The sequence below is a fragment of the Epinephelus lanceolatus genome, chromosome 22 (genome assembly GCF_041903045.1).
Source record: "Epinephelus lanceolatus isolate andai-2023 chromosome 22, ASM4190304v1, whole genome shotgun sequence".
Taxonomy (NCBI): Eukaryota; Metazoa; Chordata; class Actinopteri; order Perciformes; family Serranidae; genus Epinephelus; species Epinephelus lanceolatus.
The window spans coordinates 3,174,923-3,193,648 of record NC_135755.1 but is presented as its reverse complement, the minus strand read 5'-3'; the positions used below and the strand labels follow the sequence as shown (position 1 = coordinate 3,193,648).

General features: G+C 40.6%; 2 protein-coding genes across 2 annotated transcripts; both read right to left on the bottom strand.

The window, feature by feature from the left end:
- Nucleotides 1-1,489: 1,489 nt before the first annotated feature.
- On the bottom strand, nt 1,490-5,829 carry LOC144459735 (uncharacterized). Its single transcript, XM_078164314.1, has 2 exons — nt 5,635-5,829; nt 1,490-3,892 (listed from the first exon to the last, which is right to left on the bottom strand). The coding sequence occupies exons 1-2, from the start codon at nt 5,725-5,727 to the stop codon at nt 3,230-3,232; spliced, it is 756 nt and encodes a 251-aa protein (XP_078020440.1). The 5' UTR covers nt 5,728-5,829; the 3' UTR covers nt 1,490-3,229.
- Nucleotides 5,830-8,906: 3,077 nt separating this feature from the next.
- On the bottom strand, nt 8,907-17,664 carry LOC144459726 (uncharacterized). The gene is made up of 2 exons (XM_078164283.1): nt 17,320-17,664; nt 8,907-11,366 (listed from the first exon to the last, which is right to left on the bottom strand). The coding sequence occupies exons 1-2, from the start codon at nt 17,410-17,412 to the stop codon at nt 10,212-10,214; spliced, it is 1,248 nt and encodes a 415-aa protein (XP_078020409.1). The 5' UTR covers nt 17,413-17,664; the 3' UTR covers nt 8,907-10,211.
- Between the last annotated feature and the right edge of the window lie 1,062 nt (nt 17,665-18,726).

Genomic DNA, 18,726 nt, shown 5'->3' with positions numbered 1-18,726 from the left:
TACATAATCTCTTATTCATTTCATTGTTGGTTTTATTTGTTACAGTTAAAAACTAAACTATAATAATCTCTGTCTTCCTCTGGGATCGATTATTTTTGTCTGCGCCCTCATACAAGAGATATCGCGCGCAATGTTTGCCTCACTTCACTAAAGCTCTGGTTGAGGAAACACTGCATCACTTGTGTGATCATTTATCCCTGTTTTCCAGAGTGCAACAAATACGCTTTTACTGTCATCATACACTAAAAGAAATGAAATAACTCAGAATAAATCATTTCATTTTATTTCATTTTACACAATTTATTCACAAACACAGATAATAAAAATGCAGTTAATCAGAAATAATGGAGATGGGACACCTTGATGAGCTGTTATCAACACATTGTCTAGCTATAAGAAAGAAAGTGCAGGTAATATACAGTAACATTTATAACCTACACAACTTCTAAGACCAAACAAAAACCGGTACATAAGAGTGACATGACACGGTCATGAACTTGTCATGAACATTATGAACTTGTCATAAATGTTTATGACTGCTGTCATTAAGTGTCATTCGGTTTTTGTAATGACAAGTTGACATTGTTTGGGTTGTCTTGATTATGACAACTTGACATTAATCAAAGTGACATTACCAGAAGATATGGCAGTAAGATATGCCACTGTTGGTAACTGTTTAATAGAAGGAGCAGTAATGTCCCTGTAGAGCGGGAGGGAGGGTTGGTTGGTGGATGTGTCCAACAAACCCTGGACTTTCACCCAGGAGGCCTCTACAAATGTAGAGTCAAACCATGTTGCACAAGGAAATAACTGAGATGTTTTACCAACGTTGAAGTTTATGTTGAAAAAGACTGTGCATCTCATGAGCACAAAATGTACATTTCCTGTTTAAAAGGAAGTGTATTTAGAAAAGACATTTGCCTTTAATGGACAGGACAGAGTGAAGAGTGTGAGGTGGGGAGAGAGAGTGCAGCAAAGGGTTGCAAGCCGGGGTCAAACTCGCAACCGCTGCAGCAAGGCATCACCTCTATACATGGGGCGCCGGCACTATCCACTAAGATACCAACACCCCAAACCATAGGATGAACCTCACCTCCAGAAACAACATCAGGGAGGCAGAGTAGTGATGGAGAAGAGGAGTGGTGTGGAGCTGAGCTGACCTGTCTTCACCTCAGCTGGTGCCATCTTTAATGAATCTGCATCTCTTTGCTTCGACTAGAATCTTTACTCTCAGTCTGAACAAACCTCAACAGATTCAAAAACCTCCTCTCATCCATCGGTCTGATCTGATCAGATATGATCAACTATCCACTCCACAACTCAAACTGTCACTGAGGAACAAAAGAAATCATAAAGAGTTCCGCCCGCGCTGCGTTCACAGACCCTTAAAAACCTCTGAATTTTAGAGAGGGGACACAGACTGAAAAAAGGGACAAACAACATTTTAAAAAAAAATGCATTTATTGATTTATTACAACAAATACTCAGGAAACACGTGATCTAAACAGTCAAAACACATGATAACCTTCTCCTGTCAGTTTCATCAGAAGCTGACTGTAACTGGCAGAATTTAATATTCAGTATCTCTACAAATAAAACAGAAGGCAAACACTTGGATTTACCGCTCTGCAGATTTAATAAACACTGATCCCTAAACAATATGACACTTTTAATATTCCAGTAACCATCCATGGTCACTAGATGGCAGTGTGGTCACATGGTAAACCAAAGGTTAAAAGTGTAAATTAAAAACTTCCTGTGTTTCAGTCACGTAAAAGTGGGTGTTCGCTTAAGTTTAAAAAAAATGTGCTAATTAACGCACGCTGAATTACTGCCTGATTTAATGATTATTTCATATTAATTCAGACTTAGTTACGAAGAAATAACACCAGTGTGGAAATACACTCAAGACTGCAGCTCCAATGTGGGGAGGTAGCAGAGGTCTAACAAATCTTAAAAACACAACACAGCAGTCTGAAGTTCTCACACATTTTTGCCAATTAATTCCTAAAACTTTTTCCATAAAATTTTCCCCCATTTGCCTGGACACGTCCCTGACAGCAGGTGTTTGAAATAGAGCACTTTTCCAAATGTGGCGAGGTATCCAAACTTTGTTTCACTCCAACTAAATTCAGGGTTCCCACACATTTTCAGCAACAAAAAAAAAATTAAAAACTTTTCCATGGTTTTTCAAGGACTCAAAACAAAACCATTTACAACACATAACACAAACAGAACTGTATAACGCACTTCTCAAGAAGTTAACTACTGTATGAAAATTAAGCAGTAACCTTTTGCAAGACCTGATAGTCTGTTATGTTCACTTCAAATACTTCAAAGTATGGACAGACTCAATACAACGTCCTTCAGAAGGAAAAAACAGGCCTTCCAATCACACATAATTTCAGCTTGCCCGGATATATGGAGGGAGACAAAACGCAGTGAGAAAATGAAAAAACTTACACGATGGTTTACAAAACATCACACATTGATGCATATTAGAGCTACGTAACAACAAAATAAATAAATATATTAAAAAATTCAGCATTTTGTTACATTACTTGAAACTTTATCTGCCAAAGATTACTGTACACACAACAAAATTCCATCACTTATCCAAAACTTGAAATGATTTTTATTAATACCATGACATTTCCGGGCCTGGAGAAAGAGACTGTGAATTCAATGACTTTCCAGGTTTTGTCACTTTGGCCACTATTCTGCTCTGCACAAAAAACATACATTTTTTTTTAGCACAGTCATGGTCTTCCTCCTCCTTGGGACATGTTTTATATTAGTCATTTGAAAGCCATATTTTATTAAATGCTAGAGGCGGGCATCATGACAGGCCCCAGAATACGATAATATCACAATATCATAAGTCATGATACACCGATATTGTCACCTTTTTCCATCAACAAATTATGTTCCCAAAGGGAAACTTTGTCAAAATTTGTATATCTAATAAGGTTTTAGTCTGTTCATCTCGCCAGAATCATTGGATCAGTCCAACCATCAATCATTCAGTGGAAACAGGTTTTTCAAACTCATAACTTAATTTCATGACTGCAGAACTACAGAAATATTCAAAACAACACGGTGTGACCATGGCGATGGATGTTGAGGCTGGTCCGAGGCACAAACATTGGTCGCAGCTGTAGGGTTTCTCTCCAATATGAGTACATTGGTGGACTTCTAGGATACTTTGGCAGGTGAAAGCTTTCCCACACTAGTCGCAGCTGTGCTGTTTCTCTCTAGTGTGAACACGTCGGTGCATCCGAAGTTCACTTGATGTGGTGAAAGTTTTCCCACATTCATCACACCAGTACGGTTTCTCTCCAGTGTGAGTACGTCGATGGACCTCTAAGGCATTTCCCCGGGCAAATGTTTTCCCACAGAGGTCACACCAGTACGGTTTCTCTCCAGAGTGAACGCGTTGGTGACGAGTCAGTGCGTTACGCCTAATGAAAGCCATTCCACATTCAACACAGCTGTGCCGTTTCTCTCCTGTGTGTATGCGTTCATGGACTCTCAAGCTACCTTGAGTAGCGAAAACTTTCCCACACTGGTCACAGCTGAATGGTTTCTCTCCAGTGTGTACACGTTGATGGGCAAAGAAGTGATTCCTGTGTAGGAAAGCCGCTCCACATTGGTCACAGCTATATGGTTTGGCTCCAGTGTGAATGCCATAGTGGATTTTTAAGGTACCAGCTCTGGCAAAACTTTTCCCACACAGGTCACACTTGTATGGTTTCTCTCCAGTGTGAACACTCTGATGATTATTCAGGTGATACCTGCGTTTGAATGTTTTCCCACATTGGTCACACCTGTGTAGTTTCTCTCCAGTGTGAGCTCTCTGATGATTTTGGAGTTCCTCACTTGCTCTCTGTCTCTGTAGCAACAGACAAACAGAGAGAGTCAGTGAGATGTCACAGTGGAATGAGGTATCTAAAACCATAAATAACATTTAGAGAATGTCTGTTGATCATGGCAACAAACACAAACAGAACTCAGATCAGTGTCAGAGTCTTCATCTCCACCCTGAACTGAACTGCTGTGGGTCCTCATGTGCTGAAACTATTTACGCCAGTTTACAGGACTGTGGGGACTCCAGGAAGCTAATGAAGCCATTATCCACGTTACAGTTTTAACTAACAACAACCTTTTGTTCATTTGTCCCCATGGATAAGTGAAGCTTGTGCTAAAGTATTGACAAGCATAGTCTTGAGAAGCTCTGACTTTACAGGTGTTAGCTTACTTGTTTATGTTTTGGTGTAATTTATTATCATGCTGCAGCAGCCGCTCCTCCTGCCGCCACAAGGAAAAAGTCAATACTTTATCAGTACACCTGATCAGCAACACAGAAACATGGAGAAAATATTTAAATCTCAACTCAACTCAAACTTTATTTATAGTGCTGTACAGATTAAAAACAGCACAGATGATAAAAGTGACCCATACAATGCAGGAATTACAATAAATAAAATAAATACTAAAATACATAAACACAGTGCTATAAAATAGAATAAAATAAAATAGAATAAAATAAATTAAAATTTTGCCAGAAGTCCATTTAAACTCGATTAAAAGCCAGGGAGAAGAGGTGCGTCTTTAGGGAGGATTTAAAAACCTCAATCGATCCCGCAGAGCGGATGTGCCAGAGCAGGTTGTTCCAGAGCCTAGGGGCCGCCGCCACAAAGGCTCGGTCACCTTTGGTTTTTAGCCTCATTTTGGGGGTGACCAGTAGCAGCTGATTAGAAGATCTCAATGTTCTGGCAGAGGAGTGGATACGGAGAAGCTCAGTCAAGTACTGGGGGGCTAGGCCATTGAGAGCTTTAAAAACAAACAATAAAATTTTAAATCTATTCTAAAAGCAACCGGGAGCCAGTGCAGCGAAGTTAGGACAGGGGTTATGTGATCACGCTTGCGTTTGCCAGCGAGGAGACGGGCAGCTTTACTAAAAACTACAGTATATTTTTAACATCACAATTAACAAGTCATGTGGAAAGCAGGCGAAACGACACACACTAAACAGGGAACCAGAGTGCCCCCCTACAGAGGCTGAGCCCCCAGTGTCCTCAGACCCTGGACACGCCCCTGTTAGAGTCTGTAAATTAATAACTGACTCTCTCAGAAGGTAAATATATTTATTTTGTAGTTTAATTACATGTAACCAGTCATTCCTCAGCACTGTAACTACATAATAAAGAAAGAAATAATCGCAAACAAGCCTGTTGTTCGTTCTGCAAGCTCTCGCGAGATCACGAAATGCGCCGCGCGGGAAAATCTCCATGAAGAAACCACACAGAGCCGTCAGTGTTATGTGTACAAAACATGAGCTGATAAAAGCTCCACTATAACTGGACACCCAGAGACAACAACCTGTCCTTCATCACCATCTGTCTCTGTCCGTCAAACCGGAAGTCCACTGTCCCTGAATCCCAGCAGACAGAACAACCCGGAGCACTGACCGCAGACTGGAAACCAGTACAGGAGGAGAACAAAATGGCCGCCACGAGGCTCAGAGTGAACCAGAGAATGAGCGGATGATCCACGGAGCCTCGAGACTCTTCCTCGTGTCTTTAGTGTGGCTGCTGTCAAGCCCTTTTTATCCATGACGTCATCAACACTCACCTCAACATCGCTGCTATCAGAGGACGAGCCTGCTGCTTGTCTTCTCCGGACCTTGTTGCTCCGGTGCTCCGGGTTCTGCTTGTCCTCCTCCATTCCGCTCCTCTACTGCTCCTCCTGCTCCTCCTCTCTCATGGACTCTGATGTCCTGGCCTGAGTCGTAAGGAGCCTTCCTGTTATAAGCCCCGCCCCTCTTAGTTACTGTTGCTAAGGAAGAAGATTTCCCGCCAGGAAGTAATGAGTTCTCTTCAAGTTGCTTGAATAGAAAAGTTGAATGGGGGATCTATAGAACTTTAGGGACTGTTCTTTATTTATCAGAGGAAGGGGTGACTGGGTGCAACTTTTTTTTTTTACCCTCCCTGAAGCTCCAAATATTTTTCCTCGAGCCTCCCTGAGTTACTGGGGGAAAATCCACCAACCTCCCTCCACCATATAATAGATTTTTATAACTTAGCTTTTGATGTCTGAAAGTTAAAAGTTGAAGACAGAAACCTGGAGTTGAAAAAAAGCCTCAGTTTAATTAACAGTTCGTACAAACAGTTTATTCAATATCACTATTTCAAGCTCACATTTATTTATTTAAATGTTTTTACAGAAGCATTTGTCACACGTGATGCGTCCAATTACAGTCGGAAATTTGAAAATCTAACAATGATTTCTGTTTTTACAGTTTCTGGCTGATAAATGGTGTCATTCTGGTGAATACTGTGTTTTTGATTTTGTTTTGCTTTCACAAAACTTTGTTTTCTTTACTACACGATCACGTTTTGGCACCCTGTACCATGTCATTTTTGGGCATACTACACTGTGACTTTTTTGTCATATTATACAAAGATTGTTTTTTTTACATACTATACTATGTCTTTTTTTAGCATGCTGTACTTAAACATTTTTGGCATACTAAGATTTTTTTTGCCGTATACTTTGACTTTTTTCTTACATATTATTTTATGATGTTTCTTTGCCATTCTATACTATGTCATTTTTTTCTTAGCATGATGCACTTTGACATTTTCGGCACACTATACAATGACATTTTTCCCGCCATACTACACTGTGTGTTCTCACACACACATTCTTATACTAACTGATTAACATGCTCATATACTCCACATTTAATAATGACCTCATGTACTCAGTCACTCACCTATAATCCTTTCTATTAGGGATATCCCATAATATTGGCACATCATCAGTATTGACCGATATCTTTAAAATGAACCAGAATCAGCCAACATGCTTTTTCTTATTCTGCACAATGAATATTACATTAAAGTATTGTATTTTGTGTCTCCATCTGCTGGTGGGCCATCATGATAAGAGTATACATGCTTAATATGATGTTTATTCCACTACAGAAGAGACCTGATGATCCCCTAAAATAAGTGGGGAAAAAGTGGATACCATATATTTCCAAATAGCCGCCGGGCACCTAATAGCTACAGGGGGTTTGACCCCATTTTGCGTATTAAACACTGGGGCAATTATTTCCTCATTCATTGCCTCGTTGCATTTGAGGGACTGTTTGCGCTTTTACGCACGGATCGGTGGTGAAGTGGTACACATGACTCGTGCTACAGACGGACGGACAGCCACGTATCTAAAACAGGTAATACATCTGGCTACATCTTTCCCACATCAAATATCCGATTTGATGGCCCGGTACTCATTGTAGCCCACTCTTATAAGACCCAATAATAATAATAATAATAATAATAATAATAATAATAAGTTACTGTGGACCTATATGCCATGCCTTTACCAGAGGAGTTTGCTGAAAAACAGGTAATGTTAGCCTGAATTACTCGCATGCGTCCCCGATGAAAATCTCTGACATGCATGAGGAATACAGCTTCTACAGGCTCGCCATAGCTTACTGTCAGGACTCAGGGATCAGAATTCGGGATGGCGGACAGTCAGAATGGCGATATTTCGGTGTGGCGGCCTGTAACTGTTGGTTAAATGGCCCGTTCGGTTGGTATTCGGATAACTGGGGCTTTACTGGTATAATGCAATAGCACCACCCAGCGGTGAAATCCATGTACACGTGTACACAAAAAAAATGACCCACTCAAAACGTTTAGAGATTTTTCTACATGAACTCACCCCTACATTATACAGTATTTTTGCACTAAAAAACATACTGGACAGGAACTGTAACCAAATAATGGCCTGGTGCAGGTCCGTGCAAAAAAAATAAAAATTAAAGCCTTGAGCAAATAGCCGCCAGGTTCTTTTAAATGCCTGGGTTCAAAATCGATTTTGTGAAATAAATGCCCGGGTTACTATTTGGAAAAATACGGTATATCGATATTGGTATTGGCCAAATAAGCTGTTTTATATTGGCATGTTGGATATTGGCAAAAAATCCAATATGGTGTATCCCTACTTTTTATTTTATATACAATAAATTATTCATTTTATCATCATATGGTCTGATGTAATCTTTTTTTTTTTAACTTTGATTCTTTTTATCGTATCCACACATAATCATCTCTTCCACATTATATTTGTTGAAGTTGTCAGATAACCAGATAAAACCTTAACCTCTGTTTCTGTCTGAGCCAACGAGACAAACTTTCATGTGTTTGCTGCCGTGTCAGCCACGGTCCAGAGAGACGACAATGATCTGTCACCCACCCCCAAAAAAGCCTCTCAGAATCTGGAGAGTTCACACAAGTCGCCTAAACTGATGTGACAAAAAACATCTGCTGAAAAAAGCGAGGTGTTTGCACTCCTGAATTCAGCACCAAAAAGTGTCAGTGAAACTGTGGAGCTGATCCTGAGCAGCGTCTGAGCTTTAGTAGTGAGACTGTGACAGGTGCAAAGACAAACACCAGGAACCAAAAATGGTTTGATCGACCCTATCCCTCCCACCTTTCCCGCTGCCTTCCAGAGTGGGTGATATGCAGTAGTGGTGTAAGTACCTGGCTTAAACCAGGATATGTGGCACATTTCCTAACTCCTACCACTCAATACCAACACATTACTATCATTACCAGTCCTCATTTTTGCTGCATTTCATCGTAGGTCACTGTTTATGTTGTTAGGTAGGAGTTAGCTAATGTTTTTTTCTAGCTAGGAAACGTTACAGGTGGTCAGTACCACTGTCCTCTGTTTGAATTGGAATGAGAGAAGCTAGCTGTTGTGTCATGTGCATGTGTTAATATTAAAGCCAAGGTGCTACTGACTAGCTAACTGAGTGGATGCCCATTAACATTATGACTCCTATTGTGTGTATTTATTATTATTATTATTTTGTAGATTTCAAGCACTTTTCTTTTTTGAAGTGTATTTTTATTTATGTATTTGTATATGTATGTATTATATAATACAAACAAGAAAAAAAAGGCAGAGACAAACATTGAAAAAGTCAATTACTGTTAATGTTACATGTTGTACATTGCATTTCAAATAGAAGTCCAAAAAATAAGCCCAAGGTCCATTTTTGGTATGTTTGGTACTCACTATAGGGGGCTGGTTTACTCCAGAAACATACATACTGTTTATGTGTATGTTGAGGAGCTGCTGTATCAAAATGAGTTATCCTCCCCCAGAAATTAGGGTTACCATATGTTTCTTTTATGATTCCAATCCATTCCTCTTTTGCTGTAGCTCAGTATTTAAATAACCTTTATCAGATTTGATGGTTTAGTCACAGACTTTCCCAAAAAGTGTTGTGCTTTACTTTCACAAATGTGGGAATGACATTGCGTTACAATGTACAGAACAGTGAAATTTATTTTGCCTGGCCGGGCAGCTCTCTGGGTGCTCAGCACCCCTAAACCTCTGATCCTAGAATCGCCCCTGAGCCAGACTAACGGTGCGTCAACAGACCATGATGGATCAGACCTGGAGCACCTCGCCATGACAACACAAACAGAGCCCCCTTCTGGAGGCAGGCTAGAGAAGGAAGCTGCACACGGGACCAAAAATCAGTCAAGTCACTAAACATTTCATTCAGCATGTTGAGCCAGCGTCTGAGACTGCAGAGCCTGTCTGTGACAGAGATCTCAGGCTGATGCAAATACTTTGATCACAGTCATGGTAAGAGGCATCAATATCAGTTTTCAAATGCTTATTTGGTCAATCAGCCTATATATATCTAAATGGACTTGACTCATGGGGCTCGTAGGGCACAGTCCCAAAGATCAACATGGAGTCACCATCCTGTGGGCTCACCAGTCGCAGAGATACGCTTCAGGGTCGGGTGCATTGTGAGCCGCAACATTGCCCCGGACAGTTGCATGATTGATTGTGAAAAGTTTGTGGTCAGCTCTCACACATGGGAGTCCTACAGGGAGGAATCTGGTGGTCCAACATAGGGTTACAGTTGAAATAAAAAACAGATAAAAATAATCAAAGACAAAAGTAAGATATCAACACAGCTATCAGGGCATGGGGAGGAAGCAGTAGGAAGATGTTTGCCTGGCCCTGAAAATGTCCAAAACAATGCAGGGTAAACACATTTGTGGGCTTTAATGTCACTACCAACACTGGTCACATCAGGACGGGTTCTCTCTGGTGTGAACACGGTGGTGGATTTTTAGGTCATACCGTTCGATAACAGCTTTCTCACACTAGTCACAGCTGTACGGGTTCTCTCCTGCATGCCGGCATTGGTGGGCTCTCAAATGACTGCACCAGGCAAATAATCTTCCACATTGTTCACACCAGTACGGTTTCTCTCCTGTGTGAATACGCTGGTGGCTTTTTAAGGCCCCTGACAGTGCAAAAGCTTTGCCACATTGATCACAGCTGTACGGTTTCTCTCCTGTATGAATACGTTTGTGGCTTCTTAAGGCCCCTGAATGTCCAAAGGCTTTGCCACATTGATCACAGCTGTACGGTTTCTCTCCTGTGTGAATACGTTGGTGTTTTTTTAAGACCCCTGAATCTCCAAAGGCTTTGCCACATTGATCACAGCTGTACGGTTTCTCTCCTGTGTGAATACGTTGGTGGTTTTTTAAGGCCCCTGACAGTGCAAAGGCTTTACCACATAGATCACACCTGTATCGTTTCTCTCCTGTGTGAATATATTTATGAGATATTAGCGTTCTGATGTGGGCAAACTTTTTCCCACATTGGTTGCACCCGTATGGCTTCTCTCCTGTGTGACTGCGTTGATGGGCTTTCAAGTTCTCTGATCGTGTGAAAGTTTTGCCACATTGATCACAGCTGTATGGTTTCTCTCCTGTGTGACTGCGTTGATGGGCTTTCAAGTTCTCTGATCGTGTGAAAGTTTTGCCGCATTGATCACAGCTGTATGGTTTCTCTCCTATGTGACTGCGTTGATGGGCTTTCAAGTTCTCTGATCGTGTGAAAGCTTTGCCACATTGATCACAGCTGTATGGTTTCTCTCCTGTGTGACTGCGTTGATGGGCTTTCAAGCTACCTGAGCATGTGTAAGCTTTGCCACATTGATCACAGCTGTATGGTTTCTCTCCTGTGTGACTGCGTTGATGGGTTTTCAAGACATCTGACCTTGTAAAAGCTTTGCCACACTGATCACAGCTGTACGGTTTCTTTCCTGTGTGAACTCTTTGGTGAGTTTCAAGGGACGTGCGTTGCAACTTCTCTGCAGTGTGAACACGGTGGTGATTTTTTAAGCTATGTTGGTTGCAGCTGTATGGTTTCTCTCCAGCTTGACCTCTTTGATGAATCTTTAAAGATCCAGATGTTGTGAAGGATTTGTCACGGTGGTGACATATAAGTTCCTCTCTTCCTCTCTGTTCCTATAGCAACAAACAGAAAAAGAGTTCATGAGTTGTCACGGTGCAGCGAGCCAACTAAAACCATAAATAACATTTAAAGCATGTCTGCCAAACATAACCCACAATGTCTGACTAATGCATTACCACCAACAAATGTTATGATAAATAACTTACAGAATAGTTTTTATTTAGGTTTTGACTTTTTGATAGGAATTGATACCAATACTACTTATCAATGCGACTCTCACTGATACTTCTCTCCATAATTTAGTGGTTTAGTGGTTTTGGGTTGGACCTGAGATTCTTGACTTGTGCTCATGTCTCCCCCATGACTGTACAGGCTAACCGCCACACCAAAGTCTTTTCTCATTTTCTTTAAATATTTATCAGTTACTTTTCATAACCCACATAAACCATTTGTCATAAATCAGATCCACTGCACAGCACTTATTCAGAAAGACAATGTGACTCTTAAAGCTGGTCCCCCTGTTGCTCCCATTATTTCCTTCTTCCAAAACAGTGATGAAGAACACCAGCAGTTAATGTCAGGAGTTGAGTTTCCATTTAAACAAAATTATTATGACTGTTGTGCCAAATTAATCTGAGCACACTAGGGCTGCCAAGGTATGAGATTTTCATGGTACGATAACTGTCTAAGAATATAATGCGTTTCAGGATATCATAGAATTTATGATTAGTGTGAATGATCCTTTTTTGATCTATTTTATACTTCAGATTTATATTGTTTAGCATTAATTGGTGACAGAAAAGAATGAATTTCATTCTGCAAGGAAACGCGTGTCCTTACTGTGCATATGACAATTAACACTTTGAATCTTGAATCTATATATTTTATGAAGACCCTATGTGTGTTCTTTTTTTATCTTTGAATGTTCGGGGGTTAAAAACAGTGTTAAGTGAAAAGCAATCTTTTTATTTTGCAAGGAACAAAAATCAAAATGTGTTTTCTTACAAGAGACTCATTCTGTTATGACTGACGAAAAGTTTTGGAAAGGTCAGTGGGGCGATTCTGCTTTTTTTGCACATGGAACTTCTCATTCAGCTGGAGTAATGGTATTATTTAACAGGTTTCCAGGCATGATAATTGACAATCAAACAGATACATAATGTCATTGGTTAATGGTAGTAGTAGAGATAAATGACAAACGTTACATTTTAGTGTGTATTTATGGTTAGAATAATAAAGCTGCGGACAGGGACATGTTTGCAGAACTAGGTAAACTTGTGAATGATGGAAAATAACCTACACTTCAGATCAAGTGATAATGGGTGGAGACTTCAACATAGTTGAAATGTGATTTGGAGATTTCAAAACTGCCTATTAAGTTGTCAGATTTCCATAAACAGGTACTGCATTACTGGAAAATGATATAGACCCATAATTTCACACCACATGGCTCCACCTTGTGGAATAATAGAACCATTACAATTAGTAAGAAAACCTTGTTTAAAAAAGAATGGTATGAGAAAAAAAGTGTTATATGTTGTTGACTTGATGGATGAACATGGCCATTTTATTCAATGTGATTCATTTGTAGAAAAGTTTCATTTAAAATGCTCCGTCAGAGAGTTCAGTCCAATTTGTAAAGCCATTCCGTTTCCTTTGAAACACATGACACAAAGCACTCTTACATATTCACATGTGGTTATTAAGTTGCCTGAAATAAAGATTGGTGAAGTGTATGTTGGTGAGAAGAAATGTAATAACAAAGTCATTGGTAATGTTTTGAAATGCAAATTGTTTTCTGATTTTCAAAAGTAAGAATAATCCATAACGGGAACATTTTAATGAATAAATGTTTCCATTATCTTAAATGGCCAATTTCACCAAAAGTAAAAGACGTTCACTTTAGAATTGTAAACAATGTTTATCCAGCTGCTGAAACTTTACCACAAAGATTTCATTTTCAAGTAAATCCTTATGTGTATTTTGTTCAAGAGAACCCGAAACTATTGAGCATTTATTTTTTATCATGGGTAAATATCATATACACCATTGCAAATGGAAAAACTGTAAACCCTCCATATTTTGCTTTAAAAATGAACTTTTTACTTTGCCATACTACACTATGTCATTTTTTTCTTAGCATGATGCACTTTGACATTTTTCTGGCACACTATAAAATGACTTTTTTCCCGCCATACTACACTGTGTGTTCTCACACACACATTCTTATACTAACTGATTAACAAGCTCATATTTTCCACATTTAATAATGACCTCATGTACTCAGTCACTCACCTATAATCCTTTCTATTAGGGATATCCCATAATATTGGCACATCATCAGTGCTGACCGATATCTTTAAAATGAATTATCAGAATCAGCCAACATGCTTTTTCTTATTCTGCACAATCAATGAATATTACATTCAAGTATTGTATTTTTTGTCTCCATCTGCTGGTGGACCATCATGATAAGAGTATACATGCTTAATATGATGTTTATTCCACTACAGAAGAGACCTGATGATCCCCTAAAATAAGTGGGAAAAAAGTGGATATATCAATATTGGTATTGGCCAAATAAGCTGTTTTATATTGGCATGTTGGATATTGGCGAAAAATCCAATATGGTGTATCCCTACTTTTTATTTTATCTACAATAAATTCTTCATTCTATCATCATGTGGTCTGATGTCATCTTTTTTTTTTTACTTTGCTTCTTTTTATCATATCCACACATAATCATCTCTTCCACGTTGCTGTGTCTGGGCCATTAGAGGGGTTGTCACCTTTTGGGTGGGTCTGCTGTGTCAGCGTTCAAAATGAGCCACACAGTGCAGGGAGAGAGCAGTGTGTTCACAGACAAACAATGACAATGATCTGTCACCCACCCCCAAAAAAGCCTCTCAGAATCTGGAGAGTTCACACAAGTCACGGGAAAGTACTCAAGGCGTGTGCTGATCAGCTGGCCGAGATTTTCACACAAATCTTCAATCTTTCCCTGTCACAAGCCATCATCCCCTCCTGTCTGAAAACAGCAACCATCATCCCCGTCCCAAAGAAGTCAGCTGTGAGCAGTCTAAATGACTACAGACCAGTGGCTCTCACACCTGTGGTCATGAAATGTTTTGAGAAACTGGTCTCTCAGCACATCAAAGCCAGCCTACCCCCCGTCTTCGACCCCTACCAATTTGCCTACAGGTCAAACCGCCCCACTGAGGATGCCATCAGCATAGCTCTCCACGCTGTGCTTAACCACCTGGAACACCCGGGGAGCTACACCAGGATGCTCTTCATAGACTACAGCTCAGCCTTCAATACAATAATACCGGACATCCTAGAAACTTTCTCACCAAGGCCTGTCCACCTCCATCTGCTCCTGGATCAAAGACTTCCTGACAAACCGCCCACAGGTCGTCAGAATTGGCCCCCACCTCTCCTCCCCCTCACCCTCAGCACAAGTTCCCCACAAGGTTGTGTACTGAGCCCACTCTTGTACACACTGTACACTTATGACTGCACACCAGCCCATCCCTTGAACTTGGTCATTAAGTTCGCACACGACACGACTGTGGTCGGGCTCATCTCAGGTGGAGATGAATCTGTATACAGGGACAAGGTTGACAGACTGGCAGAGTGGTGTTCAACAAACAACCTTTCACTGAACACAACAAAAACAAAAGAGCTCATTATGGACTTCAGAAAAGACAGTGCAGCCCTGACCCCACTCCTCATCAATGGGGACCCAGTGGAACAGGTCCACTTGTTCAGGTTCCTGGGGGTCCACGTTGCAGATGACCTCTCCTGGCCTGTTGACACCACTGCAGTGGTGAAGAAGACCCAGCAGCGACTCCACTTCCTGAGAGTGCTCGGGGAAAAACAACCTGAGGGAGAAGTTTCTGGTATCTTTCTAACGAGCCACCGTGGAGAGCATCCTGGCATACTGCATTTCTGCGTGGTATGTTGGGTGCACGGCAGCAGACAGGAGAGCTCTGCAGAGGGTGATCAATACCAATATAAGAACCATGATGCTGGGACATTCTGTCACTTCACAGTTGTCCAAAATATGTGGTTTGTGCCAGGCGGACATGATTGCCAGTATTTTTTCATTATTGCAAGAAATTCCATTGACTCATTCACAAGTCAGAAATGTGTTTTATCTGAAAGAAACATGCAATATTTACATCTAAGATCATAGAAAAATAGTCAACCAAGTGCAATGATGTCCTCCAAGATAATATTTGTTTTTCAGTTTCAGTTATATATTGGGGGGGGGGCATTTTGGGCATTGGTGGAGGGGCACGTGTCCCCCTCAATGTGTATGGTGACTACGGCCCTGTCAGCATGCATAATTAGGCTGCAGTTGTCTGGGTGCGCAAAGGTGAAGTGGCTGGTCTTGTCATACAAAGTTTGATGGAGTGTCAACTGGACAATATGGAGATATTTGCATCTTGAAAGCCGGACTACAAATGTGGATAGACAGGGAGAAACACACGTAAGCCTAAGACGTGGTAAGATATGATATTCCTCACTATATGAAGTGACTGATAACAAGATCTGTATAATGGATTGTAAAGAAATTCGTTAGGTTTTTATTTTGTAGACAATTGATCTGGATTTATAGCGTGATGGGATGACAGCACAATGATGTGTGTGGTCCTGCACTTTCATGTGATATGCGTGGCATTTCTGTGCGAGCCTGCGTTCGCGAGTAATCCATCCAAGAGTAATGTGTGTGCAAAGCTGTATGAAAGCTCTGTTATACATCATTTTATTGTAATTTTTCGCTGTGAAAACATTGGATTACCGACAAGTGCTTGGCCTTGTCGGAAAGCTACAATTCTGCTGTTTCCGCTGATATGCGTGGCTTCTCGCTATGATGCACAGTCGCGGAGAAAATCCACAGAGAAGAACGGGTGTTAATTTGGACGCACTATGCGTCGTTCGGGCCCATAGTCTAAACTTCTCAGTTTCAACATTTTATTGAGAACATTTAGGAACAGTGCTGCATATTAACTTTTGTCTGCACATTGTTTTTGTTGCCATTGTTGCTGAGTCTGAGGTGCGAGTCATGCGCTCTCGCTCCGCCTCCACCTTGGGTACCGAAATTTGGCACCGTTTCATTTTAAGTGAATCGGTACTCGGTAGTACCGACGTGAATCGGTACCAAGTACAAAAAGTGCTGAGTTTCGGTACCCAACATGTCGGGCAGGAAATCCAAAGCGTGGGATCATTTTGAGAAGGTGAAGGACGAACCCAAGGTGATATGTAAACTCATATTCACTGGTCGACTACAAACATGACGTATTAGTTGACCAAGAAAATTCTTAGTGGGGGGCAGCTTTACTAAAAACTACAGTATATTTTTAACATCACAATTAACAAGTCATGTGGAAAGCAGGCGAAACGACACACACTAAACAGGGAACCAGAGTGCCCCCCTACAGAGGCTGAGCCCCCAGTGTCCTCAGACCCTGGACACGCCCCTGTTAGAGTCTGTAAATTAATAACTGACTCTCTCAGAAGGTAAATATATTTATTTTGTAGTTTAATTACATGTAACCAGTCATTCCTCAGCACTGTAACTACATAAAAAAGAAAGAAATAATCACAAACAAGCCTGTTGTTCGTTCTGCAAGCTCTCGCGAGATCACGAAATGCGCCGCGCGGGAAAATCTCCATGAAGAAACCACACAGAGCCGTCAGTGTTATGTGTACAAAACATGAGCTGATAAAAGCTCCGCTATAACTGGACACCCAGAGACAACAACCTGTCCTTGTCCGTCAAACCGGAAGTCCACTGTCCCTGAATCCCAGCAGACAGAACAACCCGGAACACTGACCGCAGACTGGAAACCAGTACAGGAGGAGAACAAAATGGCCGCCACGAGGCTCAGAGTGAACCAGAGAATGAGCGGATGATCCACGGAGCCTCGAGACTCTTCCTCGTGTCTTTAGTGTGGCTGCTGTCAAGCCCTTTTTATCCATGACGTCATCAACACTCACCTCAGCATCGCTGCTATCAGAGGACGAGCCTGCTGCTTGTCTTCTCCGGACCTTGTTGCTCCGGTGCTCCGGGTTCTGCTTATCCTCCTCCATTCCGCTCCTCTACTGCTCCTCCTGCTCCTCCTGCTCCTCCTCTCTCATGGACTCTGATGTCCTGCGCCTGATTTCTAGTCGCTTCCTCTTCTTCTTCTTCTTCTCCTCCCTTTTCCTGCTGATTCTTCTTTGAGGTTTATTGGCGGTTGGCAAACAACGTCATGTGGCATTACCGCCACCTACTGGTGCGGAGTGTGGACTGAAATGTCTAATAATCCAGTTTATAATAATAAATAAATTTGAAAAAAAACAACAACAAAAAACTCATGTCTTCTTCATAATAATTTGTTTTAGATAATAAATAGTAATCAGATTAATTCCCTGAGTTCTTCTGTAAAATATCTTTTCAGGTTTTGAATCAGTTGCTTTTTTTCATCTTCATATTTCTGACAGTACATAACAGGCTGTACTGTCTCTTCTTACCCACAGTGATCACATCTCTGTATTATGTTTGCATATTTTGAACAGTAAATCCAGGTCTTGATATTATTATTTCTTCTCTCCTTCTTGTACGTCTCATTTCTCTGAATCCCCTTTGAATTCTGTCAACCCTTTAAAACCTGGAGTGACATCACAAAAATGTCCAAATATTGCAAATAAATAAATAAATACATTAATTAATTAATATAGAAATGTATTTTTAAAAAAGCATGGGGAAAACTATAATCATAATTATCATTATTCTTACATTTTAAAGTTATGTTACAGAATTATTATAATTCTTAATTTAATTTCATTATTTTTTATGAGCACTCCTTCCAGCTCATTTCCTTGTTTTGTTTTTTCTTAACAAATTTTCTTGTTTTTAATTTTCTCTTTTTTCTCATTCTTGCTATTTTTTGGAGGGTAATTTCTTCTTTCATTGCTCATCGCCTTCATCCCATGTTTGTTAAAGAAATCAAGCCAATTCTAACCCACCGTCCTTTCCTCTCTTCCTCCCAGTGCTTCCCCACCTTTCCTTCAGTCTCTGTTTAATCACACTCCTGATTTCTGTTGTTTTTTTCTCTGGAGCTAAGTGTCGTATCAATACAGTTATTTTTTGTGGTCTTCTCTGCTCCCTTATCTGCCATTTTATGTCCTTTCATACCAACGTGCAGCAGTCATTTCATTTCATTTCATTTCTTTATTCACACATCAGTTAAAACCACGTACAATATACCCATTTTTGTAGTTATCTTATGTGAAATGGGACACGCTAGGAAGCTTAAAAAGCTTTTAAAGAGGGGCCCAGGCACAAAATAAATACATGTAACAATAAAACATCCCCCCCACACACACACACACGCACACACACAGAAAACAAAAACAGAAACA

Coding starts and splice junctions, on each gene's coding strand:
- LOC144459735 (XM_078164314.1), bottom strand. CDS start 5,727: ATGGAGGAGGACAAGCAGAACCCGGAGCACCGGAGCAACAAGGTCCGG. Junction 3,893..5,634: donor CTGATAGCAGCGATGTTGAG/GTGAGTGTTGAT, acceptor CTGTTGCTACAG/AGACAGAGAGCAAGTGAGGA.
- LOC144459726 (XM_078164283.1), bottom strand. CDS start 17,412: ATGGAGGAGGATAAGCAGAACCCGGAGCACCGGAGCAACAAGGTCCGG. Junction 11,367..17,319: donor CTGATAGCAGCGATGCTGAG/GTGAGTGTTGAT, acceptor TTGTTGCTATAG/GAACAGAGAGGAAGAGAGGA.